The sequence below is a fragment of the Platalea leucorodia genome (assembly GCF_965183815.1).
Source record: "Platalea leucorodia genome assembly, chromosome: 2".
Classification (NCBI taxonomy): Eukaryota; Metazoa; Chordata; class Aves; order Pelecaniformes; family Threskiornithidae; genus Platalea; species Platalea leucorodia.
The window spans coordinates 29220572-29240565 of record NC_138824.1 but is presented as its reverse complement, the minus strand read 5'-3'; the positions used below and the strand labels follow the sequence as shown (position 1 = coordinate 29240565).

The window sequence follows — 19994 nt, the reverse complement described above, 5'->3', positions numbered from 1 at the left end:
CCTCTCCAAACCAACAGCCATTTTAAAGGGAGAGCAGCATTGCCGTGCGTTAGCCAGTTACCGATGGCACCCCACTGAAGTGTCCAAAGCGTGCACAGGTAACTTGACAGGCGCACAGCGGGAGGGCTTGCTGTGACCGCCTAGGAGGAGCCAGACGCTCAGCATTCGGCCGCCAGAGTCAAACCCCGCCGTTTGAAGGGCCTTTTTGATGGCTAGCATTTTGCAGCTGCTGCTGGAGTGCCGGATCTGACTCGCAGGGTGATGTGAGCTCCCTCTTTCCCAGGAGCTGCGCCAGCACGCTGTGTTGTCTGCGTTCAGCCCTTCGGCCCAGCACCGTGTTCGTACCAGCTACCCGTTCCCATAAGCTGTCATCCTGAAATGCTGTTTAAAGCATTCGAGAACATGTCCGTGCTTGAGGTGTGATCCAAAGCTAATCAACTGTAATGAGTCTTTAAATTGACTTAAATGAGCTGGAAATCAGACCTCTGAAGCAATTGCTGCTCAAGTTACTTACCACCCCTGTGCTAGGGTAAACTCCGTTGCGTGAAGCGTGTTCGCCCTGAAGCAGTGGTCTGTCAGCATTGGAGCTACAGTGCTACAATATCTATTTACAGCTTTGGTGAGCCCCTCAGCACGGGAGACCCTGGAGAAACAGGAGATCAAATGTACAGCACAGCAACGTTCAGCAAGCATTCCCCTAACCTTCAGTGGGAGTGAATTGAGCTTGGCGGTAGCACTCAGATCAAACAAGTACTCGGGCTAGTGGCATTTTACCCTGTTTATTAAGATAAAGAGGGTTCAGAAACACTTCCCGGGGTTTGCTGTGGGAGTTGCAGGGTCCTGCACAAAGCCCTGTGACCCCTGCATCTCCAGCGGGGTTCTCTGCACCGCAGGAGGGCAGAGGAGGGGGAGCCTTGCTCTAAGCCAGATGCTACTGCCTGCAACCTTGTCCCAATGTTGGGCTGCGTTCAGAACAGCTACTGTAATGCATTAGATGGACTTACGTACACCTTACATCTAAGACAGCAAAGTAGACCCCTTCCCTTCCAGCTTGTCAGATCTTGACCCCTTTTTCTCTCTCAGAGAGAAAAAAAAGCACCGTAACATATTGATCCTGGCTGAAGGCAGTCCAGCTATAATGCCTGCCTCTCCATATGGACACAGGGCAAAACAGGCTCGTACTCTGGACTTTTACATCGCTCACTGCTCACTCACTGGGGAACTGGCCTGGGTAGCAGTTGTCTCACTAAGCCCTGTTGGCTTTATCTCCAGCTTGATACTCCATTATCAGATGGGCTATCAGCTGCTCAGTGAACTGTCAACCACTAGTATTGTCCGTTTGGTGCTGTAGTTGATTTCCAGCACGCCGAGTTGAGTATCACCAGTCTGTCATCTATACCCTGCTTCCCTAGCCCTCTACTGAAGAATGGGGTTGAGCATTATCTGCCAGAAGTCATTAGCAAGACCTTATTTCATTCACATTTCTCTGTGTCTTCTGCTTACATGAAAATCGTCCTTACTGCCCTCAGCACTGCATTGGCGGCCACATGGTTATAACGTGTGCACAGTGATTCCTTATCTTCCTAACATGGAGGCAGAACCTTGCACTAAGGTTTTACCATTGTAAAATACAGAAGTAGTGATCGGAAAGGAAATAATAAGTGCTGGTTGTTCACACTCCTTTCTTCACCAGGGAAACCTCATTTCAGAGATGTAGGTGCAAGTTTTGTTCCACGTGGGTACGTGCCAACGCTTGGGAAGAGGGCAGCAGTGCAGTCTTGCCAGGGCCCAGGCTTTAGGAGCACGGCTCCCTGGAGTGCTGGCCCACTGCGCTCTGGTGTTCACGTTTGCAGTCACTGGGATGTCTAGGAAGAAGTGAGAACAGGGTTTACCTCTGGACAAAGCAGAGGAACCAAAACAAGGTTTACACTGAACCTTCACATGTCTCTGCATTGTCTCCAGGACAGCTTGAGCCATGGAAATTAAACTTACCTTGCAAACCCTCTAAACTACCCAGGACAGCGGGTGTAAAAGCACCAGAGCCAACACCAAAAGAATGAAATTCTCATATTACGAGCTTTCTCAAGATTTTCATCCATATTTCTGTTCAAGTTCCTACTGTTGAAAACCAGATACAAAGTGTTAAGTCCTACTCAGATGGTTTTATTTCACACTTTATGGATATATAATACAAATTACAATGTGTATGGATCTAAAAGCAAATAAATGGAAAAGAACTACCAGTTTAAAAAATGATTGTAATTCAGCAGAAAAATAGGCTCATTCTACAACATGGTAGTTAAGTGATTTGCATCAAGCTGATATTACTGTTCATTTTTAACTGTTGTTTAACAACTTGTGGAAAATAAATTTTCAGTATTCCATTTCTTTCAGTCATTTGTGTTGCTCTTTCATTTCACTCTGATGAGACAATGAAAGCAGTGTGCCTTATGGTTCAATCACTTTCCACTTTCTGATTCCCCTTCACTAACTCAAAGTCATCTGGTACATTACACGAGAACGTACAAATAAATCATGACTGCATTTTATGAACTACTAAGAATATCTGTGCTCATCTTAAATTTAGTAAAACCTGCCTAATTTTAATCTGGGACTTAAGTCTGGTCGGCAGCGTTGTCTTTGTCTGCATTAATGGGTCGCGGTGTGCTGTGGAAGTGGATCTGCAGCGGGAAGCTGTTGGCACTGAAACCCGCTGTCCGCACTGTCCGTGTTGTCGGGGTTCACTTTGACGTAGCCTTAGTCTGGATGCACGTTAGCAGGTGGAGCACGTCCATCCGCTGGTTTGGTTTCACACACTCCAGGAGCGCTGTGCAACTGAAGTGTGGCAACTGGGGACCATAGGGAGAGTCGCTTAAAAACATTCTCCTGATCATAGAGAAAAACATTCCCCTGATCACAAAGCACTAACGAAGGCACAGCAGATGAAGTCCAATTCCCCGTCACCTTGTTGTTTCTATTCTTACGTTCTCATAACTGAAGCACTGGCTGTTAAAATCAAGATGAGAAATATTTAGCCCTTGAAGAGTACAGATAGCTGAAAGAACATGCTTGATCATTCAAGGTCCAGAGAGGTTTTCATAAACACTCTCCAATGAAGTCCTGAAAATTGTTGAAAAAGAAAAACTCTGGTTTTTCCATGACTGACAACTGTATGTTTTCCATTAAATTGTTGGCTGGCTGTGCTCAAACAACTCGCAACGTTAGCTTCAGCTAGTAGAAACAGGTGCAGCTCCAGTTATCACGGTGCAGGTTTGGCGACTGGCAGCAGCAGAGGGCTGGCTATTAACTTCCACGATTCTTTTCATCCTGTACTTTTTTTCCTTCCAAAGCAGCAGGTTTCAGCTGCCCTGACTGTTCTCACCGTCGCCACTCTCACTGTCAACAAAGAACGGAGCCCTGATTTTCATGGCCGAGTACTTTAGCGAGTACCACATCCCACGCCACGTAGACCAAACCATGCCGTTGTCATGGGATCCATTGTACCTTCCTGTTCTGTAGTATCGTCCATTGAGGTTTACGGCATGGCACCTTGTAACCATGTAGGAGAGGGAAAAAAAAGGAGATTAGGCTTAGCATGGGAAGACATTGCATCGTTACAGTGAAGTACAATTTTCACACAACATACATTTAGAAGTACCAGGGTGGGATTCATTGACAGGTTCAGACACCTAGATGTATCTGTCTGTACTGAACTGCTTATCTAAAGTCCTCCAGCCTATGGAGATCTGGTTAATGCATTTAGTGGAACCCAGAGAAGTATCCTAAAGCAGACACCTTCGCTGGTCAGATTAATTCAACCTGTTGACTCCTTCAAGTGTATTAACTAGGGACATGATTCAGTTGCCTACACAGAGGGGTGTAGTGCCATTTGGTAGGCTCTAGCTCAAGTGTAGGCAGCTATGTATTGACACCTAAAAATGCAGATGTCTTTTAATTGAGGTAAATCCCACTATTGATGTACATTTTTGTAGCTCCACTGATTTCTATTTGTATGTGATGAGGGCCTGGTCAAAGAAGAGGCTTATCCTGCACTAAGGCAGATACAAACTGAGCGCGGTGTGTCCATGCTTCCAGGGCTGGTGAACCTGAATCCCTGTCTGTCGATGTGTGGGGTATGCCCAACTAGCAAACACACCATCAGGACTCTGAAGGGGTAGTTCACCCCCCAGACATGCTCCACAACAGAGAAATGCCTTTGTACACACTTCACCTTGCAGTGGCTACAATTGTCTTCTTTCCTGGGATATAACCCAAAGCACTTTTTAAGGGATTTTAATTGGGCTCTTTTCCTTCCAGGACATTCCCCCCTGTGCGTTTATTCTGACCCATTTGCTTAAAATGAATGCAACTTACCTGTGGCCCAGTTTCTTGAAATGAATGCAACTTACCTGCTTTGCTTCATAATGAAAGAAGCAGATTGCTTTCCTTCGAGGATCTGTAGGTGAACATCTTAGATTTGGCTGTGCGAGGTGGCAAACGCACACAGCAACCTCCCGCTGCTGTAAGGTAGGCAAGTCCTCTCGGCTGTATAGCTGTATAGCCACCCACACCCTACGCATCCGAGAGGAATCAACTGTTTTCCATACCTGTTAAACCACCAACCGCCCTTGTTTTCTAATGCACAGTTGCCTGCCAGGAAGCGATCGTGATCCTTGTCAGATGTGGTGAACTGCATCCCTCTGTGAGAGGCTGACCACTGATCTTCAAAATTGCTCCCACCAGACAGAGCGTCGCCAGCGTTACCAGAATAGGTGCCAAACCATAACCTGTAATTGTCCTGCAAGAATATGTGAAACATGTCTTTGATATCAGCTCTTTCTGCCATTTTTGAGATCAAATTTGCTCTGGCCATAGTATCCACTGTCAAAGGCAGTGTTGAAGTCCTCAACAGTTGACTGTTGAAGTCAAGGGTGACTTCTGGCCCCATGCTTTAATGATCCTAGTGTAGATCAATACGGGATTTAAACTTCCAGAAGGAACTGCTAATTACTCCTGCTGCTGCAAAGGGCTTCAGGCTTTATTGTCTTTCAATAACCATTTGATACACTAGACAACAAGCTGGAAGGCTCTTCCTAGCTCATCAAGAACAACTTGGCAGGAAACTATGCCAAATAGTTGCCTTCCTAAACTGATCAGTTGTTCAGCTAGAATAGCTCCTTAGGATTTTTGCTCCTCCAAGAACTAGAAGACATCCGATTACTAGCTAAATGGTCCTGTCCTGGTAGGAATACTTAGACGAATAGTTCCATTGTGCACAGCTAACAGATCTAAGAGACATTTGATATGAGATGGATGATTACTTTTGTGGTGTGGGCTTTTTCCTGTCATCATATTCCACTTTTGTTTATGAAAAATAGCAGTAAGGTATTAAAATGAAGCTGTTCAAATTTTTCATAAGAAAACTCTAATTGCAAACTGAACGTAACACGTACATTTCTGGAGCAGTGATGGAGTTGGAATTAGGACTGGTTCATGCAATGGAACTCGTGTCCTTGGGTATTCGGGCTACTTACAAGTGGTGTTCAGAAGGGCAAGCCTGCAAAGAACAGCACCTGCATTGAGCAGGACGCTGTCTAGAGCTAGAACGCAAACAAGAAAATACAGGGTTTTCTGTCCTTGGGCTTTCACTACTAAGTGTAGTGCCACAGGTACCTCTCTTCAAGATAGGAACTTACAACCGCTCTTTCAAAGCTTTGATTAGAGTTCAATGCCTAACTCAGTAAAGGTTTTTTTTCCTGGTGGTTGCCTTTTATATGACAGCCTGAAACACCCTCCTAGGAAGTAGGAGAACGGGGTTCAGTTTCCTTGCAGAGGTTCAAACCCTTATCTCCTCCCTCAGGGAAGACTCTTTTAACCATGAGGCCAGAGGCAAATGCACATGGGAACCCCTGTGCTCCGCGGTGAGAGCTGGCCTCCATGCAACAGCAGAGTTAGCAAGAGAGCACGCGTGATTCTGTGATCCGGTGGCTTGGGTGCTCATGAGGAAAAAGTCCCAGGCTTATATCCCTGCTCCCAGGGCTCTTTGTCAGTCAGCCAAACCAGGAATCCCAGGGAACCAGAGCAGGTATGTTTTGCAGAGCTGTAATTACAACCCTGATACTGAAGTCCGATGCTGCACATGCAGATGCCCCACCCTCACGGATAAAACAAACAAATCGCCACTCTCTCCATTTCTTACCTGCTCATTTGCAAGCTGGAAATTTTCATAGACTGCATAACGTCTTTCCCCATGCCAGTCCATCAGGTCAATCTTTAATGAGTTCTCTCCTAAACACAAAGCGGCGTCCTGTTAAATGAACTATATTGCATGCGAATTGGAAATAAATCTGTGGAGGGAAAATACTTGCACCTCTAGTGAGCAGGTCATAGATGTGGTCGTTGCCCAGCCAGTATTCATCATTCTTGCCCTGGAATTTCCCAAATCCCAGTTTGTAATCATCCCATTTCCTGCAGCGAGATACAAATATCAATTTCAGCATGTGAGGGAATTAGACAGTTTGTGAGACTTAGCTATGGTAACAAGTAAAACTTCAGCTGTATCTCTAGACATTGTTTTCTAAAAGTATCTGATTCATTGCAAGCTGAGCTGAGATTTGTCACTCTGCCTTAAAAGTAAATACAACTCACAGCTTACTTCTTCGCCTGCTAAACCTGTGCACACACATATATTGGGATCAATCCTTCAAACTGCCAGATGCAGCACGCGCAGAACGAAGTTGTCAGTTAGATGGAAAGGGAAAGCAGCAGCTGTCATATTGATCTTCAGCAAAGCATCGGATACTGTTCTTCAGCAAGTCATATGCATTCCTGGCTGGAAATTAATGTTGCAGTTTAAAATATGCTACAATCTTGGATGTAGGATGTGGTATAGTGAAGAATCAGAAACTGAACAGAAGCTGCAAACAAAAGCTTCCAGATCATAGAATCACAGAATCGTTAAGGTTGGAAAAGACCCTTAAGATCATCGAGTCCAACCATTAACGTAGCACTGCCAAGTCCACCACTAAACCATGTCCCTGAGCACCACGTCTACCCGTCTTTTAAATACCTCCAGGGATGGAGACTCAACCACTTCCCTGAGCAGCCTGTTCCAGTGCCTGACTGCCATTTCGGTGAAGAAGTTTTTCCTAATATCCAACCTAAACTTCCCCTGGCACAGCTTGAGGCCGTTTTCTCTCGTCCTATCGCTTGTTACTAGGGAGAAGAGACCAACCCCCACCTCGCTACAACCTCCTTTCAGGGAGTTGTAGAGAGCAATAAGGTCTCCCCTCAGCCTCCTCTCCTCCAGGCTAAACAACCCCAGCTCCCTCAGCCACTCCTCCTAAGACTTGTGCTCTAGACCCTTCACCAGCTTCGTTGCCCTCCTCTGGACACGCTCCAGCACCTTGATGTCCTTCTTGCAGTGAGGGGCCCAAAACTGAACACAGTACTCGAGGTGCGGCCTCACCAGTGCCAAGTACAGGGGGACGATCACTTCCCTGGTCCTGCTGGCCACACTATTCCTGATACAGGCCAGGATGCCATTGGCCCTCTTGGCCACCTGAGCACACTGCTGCAGATGAAGTTAAAAGGAAAATATCTGGGTCTGATTTGTGCTCCTGTTCCACTTAAATCTATTTTTGATTCATTGACTGCTCTCACCTCTGTGTTTTTGCAGGATCACTGTTCAGATGTGGCAACTTGTCTTTCAAAGATACACACTTATTTTTCATCAGCATTCTCTGGTTTCATCTTTGTAAGAGAAATCTCCTGCTGTTACTTTCTTCTCATCATTTCATTCTCTTAAAATCGCCTCTGTTGTTTATGTATTATCTTTGACATTCATATATACTTCCTGTGTATCAACATTTCCAGTTTTACTAACCCTGTGTTTATTCCCTCTCTCATGTCGTTATTAGGGATATTAGTTCTGTCTGACGTGTATACTAGTCAGTGCTCCTCTTCAGGATGTTTTTCATTCAGCTGTGCTGAGAGATGAACTACCATGGCTAGACAGCTCCCACTCTCTGGGCAAGCCAGCTTAGAGCCAGTTGAGGTAGCTTTGCAACAGACTGCACTCGCTGTAAGAGACACTAGACATGCCCTGAAATTGTGTGTGCTTTGATAGTGAATTAATCCACATGGGAATGTTTCTTCTTTACTGTGCTACCAGAGCATCTCTCTGCCTGGAGGTTTCCAAGTGAAAGTCACCTCTCTGGGATTTTTGCATAAAGAACAATCTGGACCAGTGGTTTGGCATCTTTTTGAATGATCTAAATAAGGAAATAAATGTTGCACCATGCTGAAAATTATTCCTGATATGAGAACAGGTAATATGTTCAATGGGTCTCAGTCTATGTGCTGGCAGCAGATACCTGCCAGTTTGGAGCCTTCAACAGTCTCCAATAATGATAAAACAAATATGCACACACGTACACACTTACTCAAATGCAGGAAGGCATGGAAAAGGTGTTATAGGTCCATTTTGAAAATGGCCTCCTGCTACCAATACGTACCCCCACATTGTCCTAATGCACAGAGTTATCATCATTAAAGCACAGTCTTGCATCTTCTGCTTCTCAAATGTTGGGTTTTGCCAGGCAGCAGGACGGGGGGTGGGAGCAGGAGGCCTAACTGCAAGCCCTGTTGCTGCAACCGTGGTGCACCTACCTGTTGAAATTCTCCTTGCCGTTACTCCGCCGCTGAATGACAGTCCAGCCCCCGCCGTCAGACATGTCACAGTATGCCAGGAAAGGCTCTCGGTCTGCTCTGGGCCTGATCCGGTAGTAGCCATTTTTGGTCTTCTTCCGATTATACAACGCAGAGCAATCTAGGCAGAACAGTATCGGTTTGTTAAACGGGGCAGGGGGAAAGCAAGGGGGTATGTGCAGCCAAGCGAAGACATCGCTGAGAGGCTGCATGGGACCAGGACACTTGGCCAGCCTGTGTAATAGCTCTGCAAGCCCTGCCAAAGCCAAAGCAAATGGTTCAGTCAGGTAGTAGCAATGCTGGTTTGCAAACTGCTGGGCCTGACAAAGAGGAGCAAGGCTTGAGAGCCTTTACAGCCATGCCCTCTGAGGGAGTCACTCCCACTTTTGGTGAGATACGGGATGGCTGCAGCTCAGGCTGGGGCTATAGCACAGGAGCAACGCAGGACCAGGACTGGCTCTGTCAGCAAGATCATTTGCAGGAAACTAATTTCCATGTGGAAGGTAACCTCAGCTGTACTTCAGATTGGATCAGGGCCCAAAATTTCTAAAATAAGAGGCTAAGTTCCTGCGACTAGCTCTACCAGGGCTGTATCAGGAGAGTGCCTTTCAGGACCTCAGTCCTTCACACTTTTAATGTAACACCCATGAAGGAGAAAATCTTGACCACAGGCCACAGTTCCAGTTATGACCATGTTCTCAAAGTGACACCAAAGAACAGAGTATGCACGCCTGCTACTGTGCCACAGAAGAGATGGAGGAGCCGAGGAACAGGGAGGCTGGGCTCCTCCAAGCCGTTTTCAGTGCCTGCTGCTGAGCCAGGCATTCTGGGCTCCCAAGTCATTTGGGGAAAAAGGGCTCAAAAGCAAGACCCATCTCTTCCTAAAGCAGATGTCCGATGGAAAATAGCTGAGGTGCCTGTTCCTCTCTGCACGAGAGTCCCAAGTGAAAAGCCCAGCTGCAGGTGTCTGCGTTGTACCCAGGCGGTAGCTGCCTAAAGCTGGGCCAGCTGACTCCAGCCCCAGGGAATGCCTGCTCGTACTGGGGCCACCAAGCTGCCCTACTCCTTCCTATGTATCTGACTGCATTTTAAAGCACAAGCCACTTTAAAAATTCTAAAACTTTTACCAGAAATAAAATATGACACATGGGACACTGCAGGGAGAAATAAACATTGTGGCAAGCTGAAATTTCCACATATGCTACTGCAAACCGTACCTTGGTCATAGACTATCAAATTTCCACTGGTTGTGGGTAAAAGCACCTCATGCTGCACGCTCCTGTTGCCTGAGAACAGCCCACTTTTTGTTCTATGGTAAGTGTTCTCCAGGATGTCCTTCAGCTGCAGTTCATATAAGTAAAGCAAGTCTTGAAGCTGTTTTAACCTTTGTCTTAATTTATTGTTGTCTAGGAGGCAGATATCTTTTTCCTATGGAGAAAATAAAACAAAAAAAACCCTCGCTTCAGTCAGTGGTAAGAACAGGGAGGCAGAAAGAGAAGGAGTATCTGTCTTCTCCTGATCCTGACATGTCACACCACCTCTGTGGATCAAGACGATCCGATGGTGGTCTCTGTCTAAGAGACACGAATAGTGCACAGCGCTGGCTGTTGCGTTGAACCCAGTGGAAAAGGGTTTTCTACAATGATCTTGCCACTGCTCAGAGCATCCCAGAAGATGATCAGATAGGCAGAAAATTACTTTGGACAAAAATAATTCGTCTCCACTCCCATTTAATGAAGTCAAAGGGAGTGTTTGCAGACTATGAAACTGCTCAGGTTAGTAAGAGGGGATGAAAACTGGCTCTTGCAATGCAGCCAGGCCAAACCAGCGAGGTTCCAGAAACATCTTCTTGTAAAACTGGAAGATAAAAGAGCTGATATTTGGTGCAAATCAGCGGAAAGCAGTGAGTCTACCAGGATCAGCAGAGTAACTTCAGAGCTGCATTGCCATAACTGAGACCAGAATCTGGGCCACACTGACTGGGATAAGCATTTCAGCAACAATCTAGTCTGTGACTGGTATTACTCCACTAAAAACATAACAAAACAGAGCAAAATCTCTTCCAACACAACCAAGCAAACCCATGCAATAAGAATCAGTTGTTATTTTTGCTCTAAGCAAGCTGGCTTGAGTGATACCAGGTCAGGACCAGTTCTAGGCATAAGCAAAATAAGCAGTTGCCCAGGACAGCAGACTGACAAGTGTGCTCAAACGTGGCCTCCCAGCTGCTTCTTCCTTCTCCTAGGCCTGTTGGTTTTCCTTCACAGAGGATTTCCAGGCTGGAGGCACACAGGGACCTGCTGCAGACAGCCCTGAGCTCGCCAAACTCTCCTTGCCAAGCTCTGTACCTCCTTGGGATGGCCCAAGAGTAATTCGCTCATCAGAAGAGTATAGATTGCCTCAGACTATGCCTACCACCTCTTCCCCTTCCTGCTTTTTAAATTGCAATGAATAAATGAAGGCAGTTTTCCCTGAGGGAATGGAGCAGAGTATTTCTTCCGTGGCCATAAAATCACTTTTTTTTTTTCTTTAAGGGGCTTTTGTCGTTGTTTTTAGTTCTTGGCAACCTCAGTCCAGCCATCCAGAGAGCTGCATATCCTCTAATGCCATGAAACTCCTGTATTATCAAGACAGCAACAGTGACCTTCCTTTAGCTGCAGGCAGACGCCTTTTTGCTGTCCTCTTGCAGGCCCACGTCCCTTTTGTGGGGGAGCACCTATCTCTACATGACTGGGAATGATAAATCATTGAGAGGTTGTACAGACACTGGCTGAGATACGCACCGAAAACCTGGGTGCAGGTGAGCTGAAGCCGACCAGGAGAAAGAGCAGCAGCAACCAGGGCATCATCACGCTCATTTCTTATCACCTGAAAAGAAGCATTGACAGGCCGCACTGGAGGTTTCTTTAGTTCCTCTCACAACTTAATCCCTCCTCACAATCACATTTAATTCCCCAGAAAATGCTGAAGGATTTGTTAAGGAGTTTGCTTGAAACTACAGGCAGGACAAAATCGGTGATGTTGATCCCTAAGATGCATGTTAGGGAGAAGCTGAAGCACCGGTGCAGTGTGCTGACAGGGGGACCGAGGTTTGGGTCCAAGCTCCTGCTTCCCTGGAGAAATAAACACCCGGCGTTACTCTCCAGCAGCCTCTGCCCCTTCTCCTGAGTGCCCACGCAGACGGGAGGTTACTCAGCAACAATGCCTCCTTGGAGCACTCCTTGCCAAAATGGTTGGCCAAACTGGTTGGCCAAAATCACACAGTCCTTATTCAGTCCAAACTCCCCAAAGTTAAGAGGAATTTTGCCTCCTGGTTGAGTGAGCGTAGGCATTGCCCCTCCTCGGTCCATGGACTGGTCTGTCAGGACAGGATTACCTTGGAGGCCGAGGGCAGAAGTGACACATGGGACAGAGCGGGCACGGGATAGTTTTTCCTTGGATTTCAGTGGAAAAGAGCTCTGCTGCCGACCTGCCCCAGCATGCAGATGGAGCATTGGTTGGAGAGTCTCAGCTAGAAAAAATGCTAAGCCACCACCACTGGGAACATGCAGCTGAACGTGAGCGAACAGTACAAATTGTTCGCAGTGTGCTTGCATGGTGCTTTAAAAAAAAAATCAGAAAGAATTTAAAAAATCTGTGAAATAGGCTAAACCCAACTCCCCCGCTTCACATCTGGAAGTGCTGCAGAAACTTGGCTACCCAGCTGTATGCTCTCAGCGACGTGCTTTGTTTCGGCTACGGCTCTATTAGCATCCCCGCAGCGGCTGATGCTAGGGCTGCTTCCAGAGCCGACAAAGCTGCCGCGACAGGGGAGCTGCCTGCCAAGCTGGGCAGGCAGGGCCCAAAGCGAGCCGAGAGAAGCAGCGCCCTGTGGAAGTCACCCATAAAGATGTCGCGCAGGCGGGTGGCCCAGCACACGGCATTTTTCCAGCTTGTAGAGAGAAGAGCTCCGTATTACAGCAGGGGACCCCCCAGCCCGTGAGCGCTGGTGCTCTTCATTCACACCGCCACGCAGCAGCCGTGCCGGTGGCTGCAGCACCGGCGCTGAGGTCAGAATCAGGCCCCATAGCACGTGGGTGGAGGCAAAAGGCTGACAGGAAGAATGGGTTTGAGCAATGGCTCCCGAAAACCAGACAGTGCAGACCGGAGGGAAAGAAAGCAACTTCACCTACGCCTTTATCAATGTGTATTAAATGCACATACCTGTAACTTGCCTTTCCTTCGGACGTCCTCCTGATAAGATTAATCTCCCTTAGAAGTCAACTGCAAAAGAAAGTGACCATAAACCTGGCTGCATTTCTAGAGGTTGATGAGATTTTCCTCTCCAGATGGCCCACATCAAGGGCGCAGACGAAGAACATTTCACAGCACTAGGCAGTTCCACCGAAAAGACAGTTGCAATTCCTCTCCTGAAAGAGTTCCCCAAACCCCGGCTTATCTGTTCTTACCCAATACTCATCCTGCTGCTTCCCAGTGAGGATAAATAACATTTAGGTTTCTATATCAGTAGTGGTCTCCAAAGGAGAGGGGCTCTGCTGGTTGTGCACCATTACCCACCTTATTTGACCAGCAAGCTCAACCAAGACTGACTTCTTTAAGTGTTTATATGAATCGCTCAGACTAATGCTCCCTGCGGGAGTTTTATCTCACGTTTAATACAGCCAGGCTCATTTCAGTAAGTCCTGCAAGGTGGAAATAACACAGCTTTTCCGTTCAGCATTCCTTTTGCTGTTTAATCTGGTTTATATGTAAAAGCACAGCACAGCTGTAATGCCAAAGGAGCTGCAAATCTGAAGCAAGAAGTGAACATGGGGGTATTAAGCAAGATTTGCTATTAGTCTGAAATCTCAGGAGGTTTGCAGTTGTGTAACTCTCCTCTGAGACGGATGATTAAGATTTGTTAGTTAACACAAACAAGGACATTTGTGGAAGAGAGAAAAAAAAAAACAAACCAAACAAACAGATGGGTGCCTCCCTTTGCGTTATGGCCAAGGAATTACAGATTAGTTTAAAGAAAACAGTGGGACTGTTCCATTTTACAGAGCTGTGTTTGGAGGAGAGACCGTGGGGCAAAAAGACAAGGCATACAAGCCTGTCATAAACTTCTGTATTACTCTCCAGGAAAGCAGGACTGTCCAGCTATTACCAAGTACAGCGATGCTGTTTATTTCTTAAAAACTGCATTCCTCTTCTCCCGCAAGAACCGCTGACCCATTTCACTGCCAAAGGATTATGTAAACAGTGCCTTTCTTCTCACTTGTTCTCTACCCCCAGTTTTAGGCTGGTTTTGGAAGCTGTGAGATTAAATGAGTAAAATGTCTCCTCTCCTCCTTAGTGGGTCCTCGGCCCTTTCTTCCACCCCTTCGGCCAGCGGCTGCAGCTGACAGCAGGGTGCTCAGGTACCACATTCCCGAGCACAGGGGGGCTGCACACCATCCCCTGGGGCTTTCATCCACAGCAGCCCCTTCCTTAACTGGAGCCAGCCAGCCAGTGCTTGAGGCGCTGCGCACCAATTTATGCTCTTGCCTTAATGGCCAACAACCTCCTTGACCGGCGAGCACCTGGGTGGGATCGACGACGGGCCTGGGTCTGCAGTGGCAGCGTTGGAGGGACGGTGTGGGCAGCATGGTCAGCCCCCGCAGCTGTCTGCAGGGTTGTACAGCCAGGAAGCATCGGGCCGCACGTATCTAACTCCTGCTGGTCCCCGGGTAGCAGGGGCGGTGGAGCTGCAGTCCCCGGTGGGACTCAGGCGTGTATGTTATGTGACTGCAGCTTTGCAGGAGCAGGACTCAAAGTCCATTTCTCCTTCAGGGACCCCCCAAACGCCTCTCAGAGCCAAGACACCTGGAGCACTCTCATGCTCTCGCGAGGACTCCACCAGTGCTAGCCTCACCAATGTCTGCATGTGAAAAACCCAGTCAGCCAGAATGTGTTTCTTGCATACCTGCTTCACAATGAACTTAATTTTCCCAGGCTAGATGAAGCTTTAGGAATATCTGAAGCACAAGAGAGGGATTGCCATGAGGTTGAGTTCACGTGAGATGGGGCTAGCAGGAGGGTGTGTTCATGTACTGCTCCGCTGGCCCAGAGCTAAAATAATCAAGTCATCTTAAAGAACGTGGACACTGTGTGATCACTGGTGTTGTTTCCTCACAGATGTTGAAGTCCCTAGGCAATGGGACTGTAAATGCTCTTCTTTTTTTTTTCCTGGAATACACATGCTTCACACATATACTGCAGTGCAAATTCCTGTTTAGTTACTTGGAAGGAGATCAAATTCCTTCTTCTTAAGATACTCAGTGATCTTGTCAGCAAATAATAACAGTTTCATTAACTAAAAACCTCCCCACCCTGCCCTCCTCCACCCTCCTTCCAGCAAAAGTACGTAGGTGCTGAATAACAGTCATAAAAAACTATTATTCAGACATTAAATGCACAGCCAGCACCGCAAGAATGCAAAATGGTGGTTAAACGTGAATGAAGAGAGTGGCTCTGGGGCGGCTCTGGACATTGCTGCAGTCACGGGGTTCTGGGCTCCCCCAGAAAGAATGGCCCGGGATGAAGACATGAAGATGACACCTGATGGACATTCACCCCCCCAGGGCCCAATGGAACATCACTGCAGCTGGAAGACAGTGGTGGCCTCTCAAAACTCTCCCAAGAGCAGTTCCTCATTGTTTGTTCTTAAAGGGGCAAGGGAAGAAATGAGGCAGACTGCTTCAGGCTCCAAAGGAGGTACAGAGACCTGAGGTTTTCACAGCAAGAGTCTGACTGCCTAGCTGTGCCCTAGGAAAATTCAGAGTAGTCTAGAGCCAGCTCCAAGCAATACAGGTCATTTGCACTGAATCCAGGTGCTTTATGCATTTGCCATTATATTTATACTTCTCTATCATGTCCCACCTTCCATGAACACCCCGCTCACTGGGAAAGACCCTGGACCAGGCTCCTTTGCAGGCACTGCAGGTGTGGAGGTACCAGGGGCCTGCAGGTTCTCCATGTGTGAGCTACTATACATCTTCTGTAGGAAACTGGGCTGCCAGTTTTTTTAAAACAAAGTTAATGTATGAGATCTGAAACAAATATTTTTTTTTTTTTTAAATCTAGCAAAAAAGGGTTTCATCAAAAGTAAGATAAATTTAAAAGATCAGGATAACATCAGCCACCATAGTTTCAATCTATGAAATAACCGAAACCAGCATATGCACATTAAAAGTCTGTGGTTTGTTAGCAAGGAGTAACCACAGAAATCCGTGTACAAAGAAGGAGTAATAGTGGCAGACCATGAAACATGCTAGATCTGAATGTTTTGATAACGTTCAAAGAGCAAAGACATAATTCAGCCTAACTAATGAGTCTGCATGCACCCTATGAGTATCTAATGGGTTGACACAACAAATGTAATTAGTTCATAAGTTCCTGAGGGCAAGCACAGGTCCGAGCGATCTCACTTACATGAGGAGTAGCTGTACCAAAGGGAATTAGTCACAAGGCCAGAGGGAGTATGTGGATTATCTGCGTGATCTTCTACCTACCTCAGGTCAGAGAACTCCCCTGACCTAATTCCCTCCCATTTGAACTAGAGCATCTCTTTGAGAAAGACATTTTGGTGTAAAATATTCAGCGTTGAAGAACGAGCCACAGACCTTAGCATGCTCTTCCTCTGCTTAATTACCCACATTGTTAATTATTATTGGTTTTTGTCCTGAGTGTGAATCTGCCAAGTCTCATCCTGCAGCCTTTTAATCTCATGATGCCTTACTCTGTGAAGGGGAAGAGCCCTCTGCTGCCAAAGTCTTTTTCCCTGCTTAAGGCTAGGTCCCAGCACATACAAGCCGTGTGCCTGCCCCTGCCTGGGAACCCAAACCCCGGTAGCTGCAAATTCTGCTCCTCGGGTGATTTTATTCAGGGTTGTTTAACGCAGAACGCGTACATAGAGGTGAGAAAAGCTGTAGGTGGTGTATGGCAGTGTGTGGTGGAGGTGGTCTCACTGGGCTTGGTGAGTGGGCTCCAGGGACGGCAATACTCTTCTGCCTAGATTCGGGATCCTGACCCACCCTCGGCAGGGACAAGCAGCAGAGATATGTGGCCAGGATAGTCCAGGGCACGCACAGGAGCAGAACTGCAGGTTCTGGGGGGATCTCTGTAGCCCAACAGAGAGGAGCCCAACCAATTTAATTGCCTCTAGGGTTAGGCAGCTGCTGAACAAGTACCTTTCTGTATCTAAATTTTGAAGCTTTAAGTCTGCTTACACCCTTTTTGGGGCACCTAGACCTTTTTCCAGATCCAGCCCTGACCGACTGTGGTTAAGTCACTCCTTATCTTTTCTTTCAGAAGACGGACAGTTTTGAGGTCCTTGACCCAGGCGTGATGAGACGCACTTCATGGCCTTTTAGTCACATCATGGCTTCTGGAGATGTGGTTACCAGGACTTGGGACCTGAGAGGACACAGGAGCCAAGTAAAGAGCTCAAGCAATATTTCTAACCCAACATCTTTCCCGTTTGTGGATCCAAGGATCTTGTTATTCATTTTGCCACAGAGCCACATGCCACAATCACCTGTGGCTGGCTACTCCCTGCCGCTGCTTCAGGACTTTCAGAGTTACGTGTTTTCATAATACAGTCACTGATGCTCCAAGAGTGACCTGCCATGGTGTTAACTCCCTGCAGTCAGGATGACTGTGATTTGCAACACATGAGAGCTTAGTTAAGAAATGCTTGCCAGCTTTTTGACATGTACACACATACCCCATGCAGGTGGCAAGTGCGTCTCAGTCAGTAGGACTGTAAGTAGGCCAAGGATTTATTTTAAAGATGTTGCATGGTCCTTCAGGTACCAAGGGCTGGAAAGCACCACCCTGAGGTCCTTTGTTCTGAGACTGACAGCGGATGTACGGAAACGCACGTTGCTCGCGCATCTGCATTTACCAGATGTTACAATTTACTCAGTGCTAAGCAGCCGTTCTTCTGTCTGACCACTTTTCCAACCTCTGTGTCAGCTGCAAACTTCATCACTCGCGATTTTTTCTGGGGCATGGTTTAAAAGAAAACAACGCAACATTACACAGCGTACAACAACACCCAATCCCTGCAGAACCTCTCCAGAAAGGAATTGCTGAAGGATGGTTCTCCTTTTAGTTATTTTAAGACTAATGTGCTGGGTTTTCACCAACGTGAACCAGATTGAGTTTATATTCTTCTACATTTTTAACCAAATGTGATTTTCTAGCCAGACAGCTGCTTACAGAAGCAACAAAATTATTTTATCAGTAAAATCTGTCATCTTTTTTTAGAACTACAAATTAGTTTGACAGGAATTATTTTCCCTAATCCCACATTGATTGGCATTTTATTATTATTATCACTAAGCTTCTTTAATATTTTATTAGTTGAAGCCTATATCTACTCTGCTCTCATCTGGGAGCAAAGCCAAGCTGACAGATCTATCATCATCAGGTCATCTGATCTACCTGCTTTTAATATTGGCAGAGAAATGATTTTTTCCCCACTTATCTCCATATTTCTGCTATCCCAAAACTTAATAAAATTATTTTTCTTGGCCTTCTCTCTTGAGAGTATCACATATAAATGAGCCATACCTACCGATTTTAAAATCCGTCAAGTTAAAAGATTCTGTTTACCACCCTCTCTGTTATTTTTGGAATGTAAAGTATGTCATCACCCCTCTGAGATATGCATACTTCATCCTGCTCTCTACCCAGTATGTAACTGGATTATTTACTGAACATTTCAATCTTTTCTGCATTTTGTTGACAATGCTGCTATTTTACACTGATGAATAATTGTCAGGGATCAGAACTGGATTCCGAGGGGTTTTTAAATGTCAGTATCATGAGTTAATGAGCAAAATATAATGAAAATTATTTACAAGTCTTGAATTTAAAAAACAGAGTATTTTCAATGCTTCCTTTTTATTTTTAGCTTTATGAACCTTGGATCTTGTTCCCATGCTTTTCTCGACCAGCTGAGAGCTAGAAATTTGATTTTATTCATAATGAAAAAATGGTGGGTTTAGTCATCTGACTCCAGAAGTTAAGGTTTTAAGAAAACAGATCAACCACGAGGAAACTCATGATGACGCATGAGAGCTGGCAAATCTACAGCATCACCAGTGCTCTGAGATTAGCAACACTGAAAGGAACAGTTACGGTGTTATCACTGGCAGTGCGGTGCCTACCTATTTGATGAAAAATGGGAAGAACTGTTTTTCCTTTTTAAGTGCATCTGCAGCCTCTAGAAAGCTGATTCATTTACGGCCCTGGCATTCAGTCTGAGTGCCAAACTGGAAGCCTCCCCGCCTCCAGCTCCCCCTTTGACTGGTTGTTACAGGTTGTTCTGTGAAAAGTCCACTTCGATACCCAAACTGTCTTCACACCTTGGTGCTTTCAGAGCCCCGTACAGGGGCAGCCGGACTTCTGTATTTCTACAGTCTTCTCCGATACGGTCCTCCCCGTGAAGGTGCTCCACAGGCATAAGCTCCTGCTGAGAGTAACTCACGGGATACTCACACGGCCCGCAGGACCAAGCCTGTACTAAATAAACCTGCACATGTAAACTTTTTCTCAGAACTAAGAGCAAATTAATGGAATGCTTCTTCTCATCATCCAGTTTAGTTTCCATCCATGTTTAGCTGCTTCTCGAATACGTAATTATCTGCATATACCAAACATATTTAGCTCATTATTTGCTACCACTGTCTGTACTAGCTACTCACCCATATATTTTTATATATGTCAGACTTGAAAGGGAAACTTTCTATGTCCTCTGCTGCCCAGAAATGCTCCCTATTCTCAGCATTCATCTTAAAGGTTTTATTTCTTTGGGGCAAGACGCCCAGGGGAAGGCTCCTGCCGGCTGTTAGGCGCACCTCCCCCGGCCGAGCCCCGGCCGCCGCCCCAAAAGCTCGCTCCGAGCTCCCCCTGCCGCCGGCCGCGCTGCGGCAAGGCCGGGCCGCGGCGCAGCCCCGGGCCGCCCCACGGCGCCCGCGCCCGGGGGCTGCTGGCCACTGGGCTCTTGGCAAGCGAGGAGGCCGGCGCGAAGCCGCCGCAGAGCAGAGGCTCACACGCCGTGTTCTGCCCTGCGCGCTCCGATGCTGCAAAAGCGTCAAGGCTCTCGCCATGTGTCGTGACAGACGCGTGCTCAGCGCGACGCGCCTCTGCCCTGGCTGGCGGCGGGGGCTGTCGCAGGCCGCGGGGGCCTGCCCGGCCCGCAGCCCCCGGCCTGCCCGCACCGACCCTGTCCCCCTCGCAGCCCCACAAGCCGCCAT

General features: G+C 47.0%; 1 protein-coding gene across 1 annotated transcript; it reads right to left on the bottom strand.

Moving 5' to 3' along the window:
- Positions 1 to 1221: 1221 nt before the first annotated feature.
- LOC309600683 (fibrinogen-like protein 1) lies at positions 1222 to 12974 on the bottom strand. The gene is made up of 8 exons (XM_082333191.1): positions 12913 to 12974; positions 11493 to 11577; positions 9927 to 10137; positions 8671 to 8830; positions 6371 to 6468; positions 6200 to 6288; positions 4608 to 4798; positions 1222 to 3549 (listed from the first exon to the last, which is right to left on the bottom strand). Exons 2-8 carry the CDS (start codon positions 11565 to 11567, stop codon positions 3360 to 3362), a joined length of 1014 nt encoding a protein of 337 aa, XP_082189317.1. The 5' UTR covers positions 11568 to 11577; positions 12913 to 12974; the 3' UTR covers positions 1222 to 3359.
- Positions 12975 to 19994: the final 7020 nt, after the last annotated feature.

Bases quoted from the DNA above. Each gene is read 5' to 3' on its own strand.
- LOC309600683 (XM_082333191.1), bottom strand. From the start codon at position 11,567: ATGAGCGTGATGATGCCCTGGTTGCTGCTGCTCTTTCTCCTGGTCGGC. The intron at 10,138-11,492 runs GTGCGTATCTCA...TTTTCTCCATAG, and splicing joins CACCTGCACCCAGGTTTTCG to GAAAAAGATATCTGCCTCCT. The intron at 6,469-8,670 runs GTAGGTGCACCA...ATCTCGCTGCAG, and splicing joins GGCAAGGAGAATTTCAACAG to GAAATGGGATGATTACAAAC.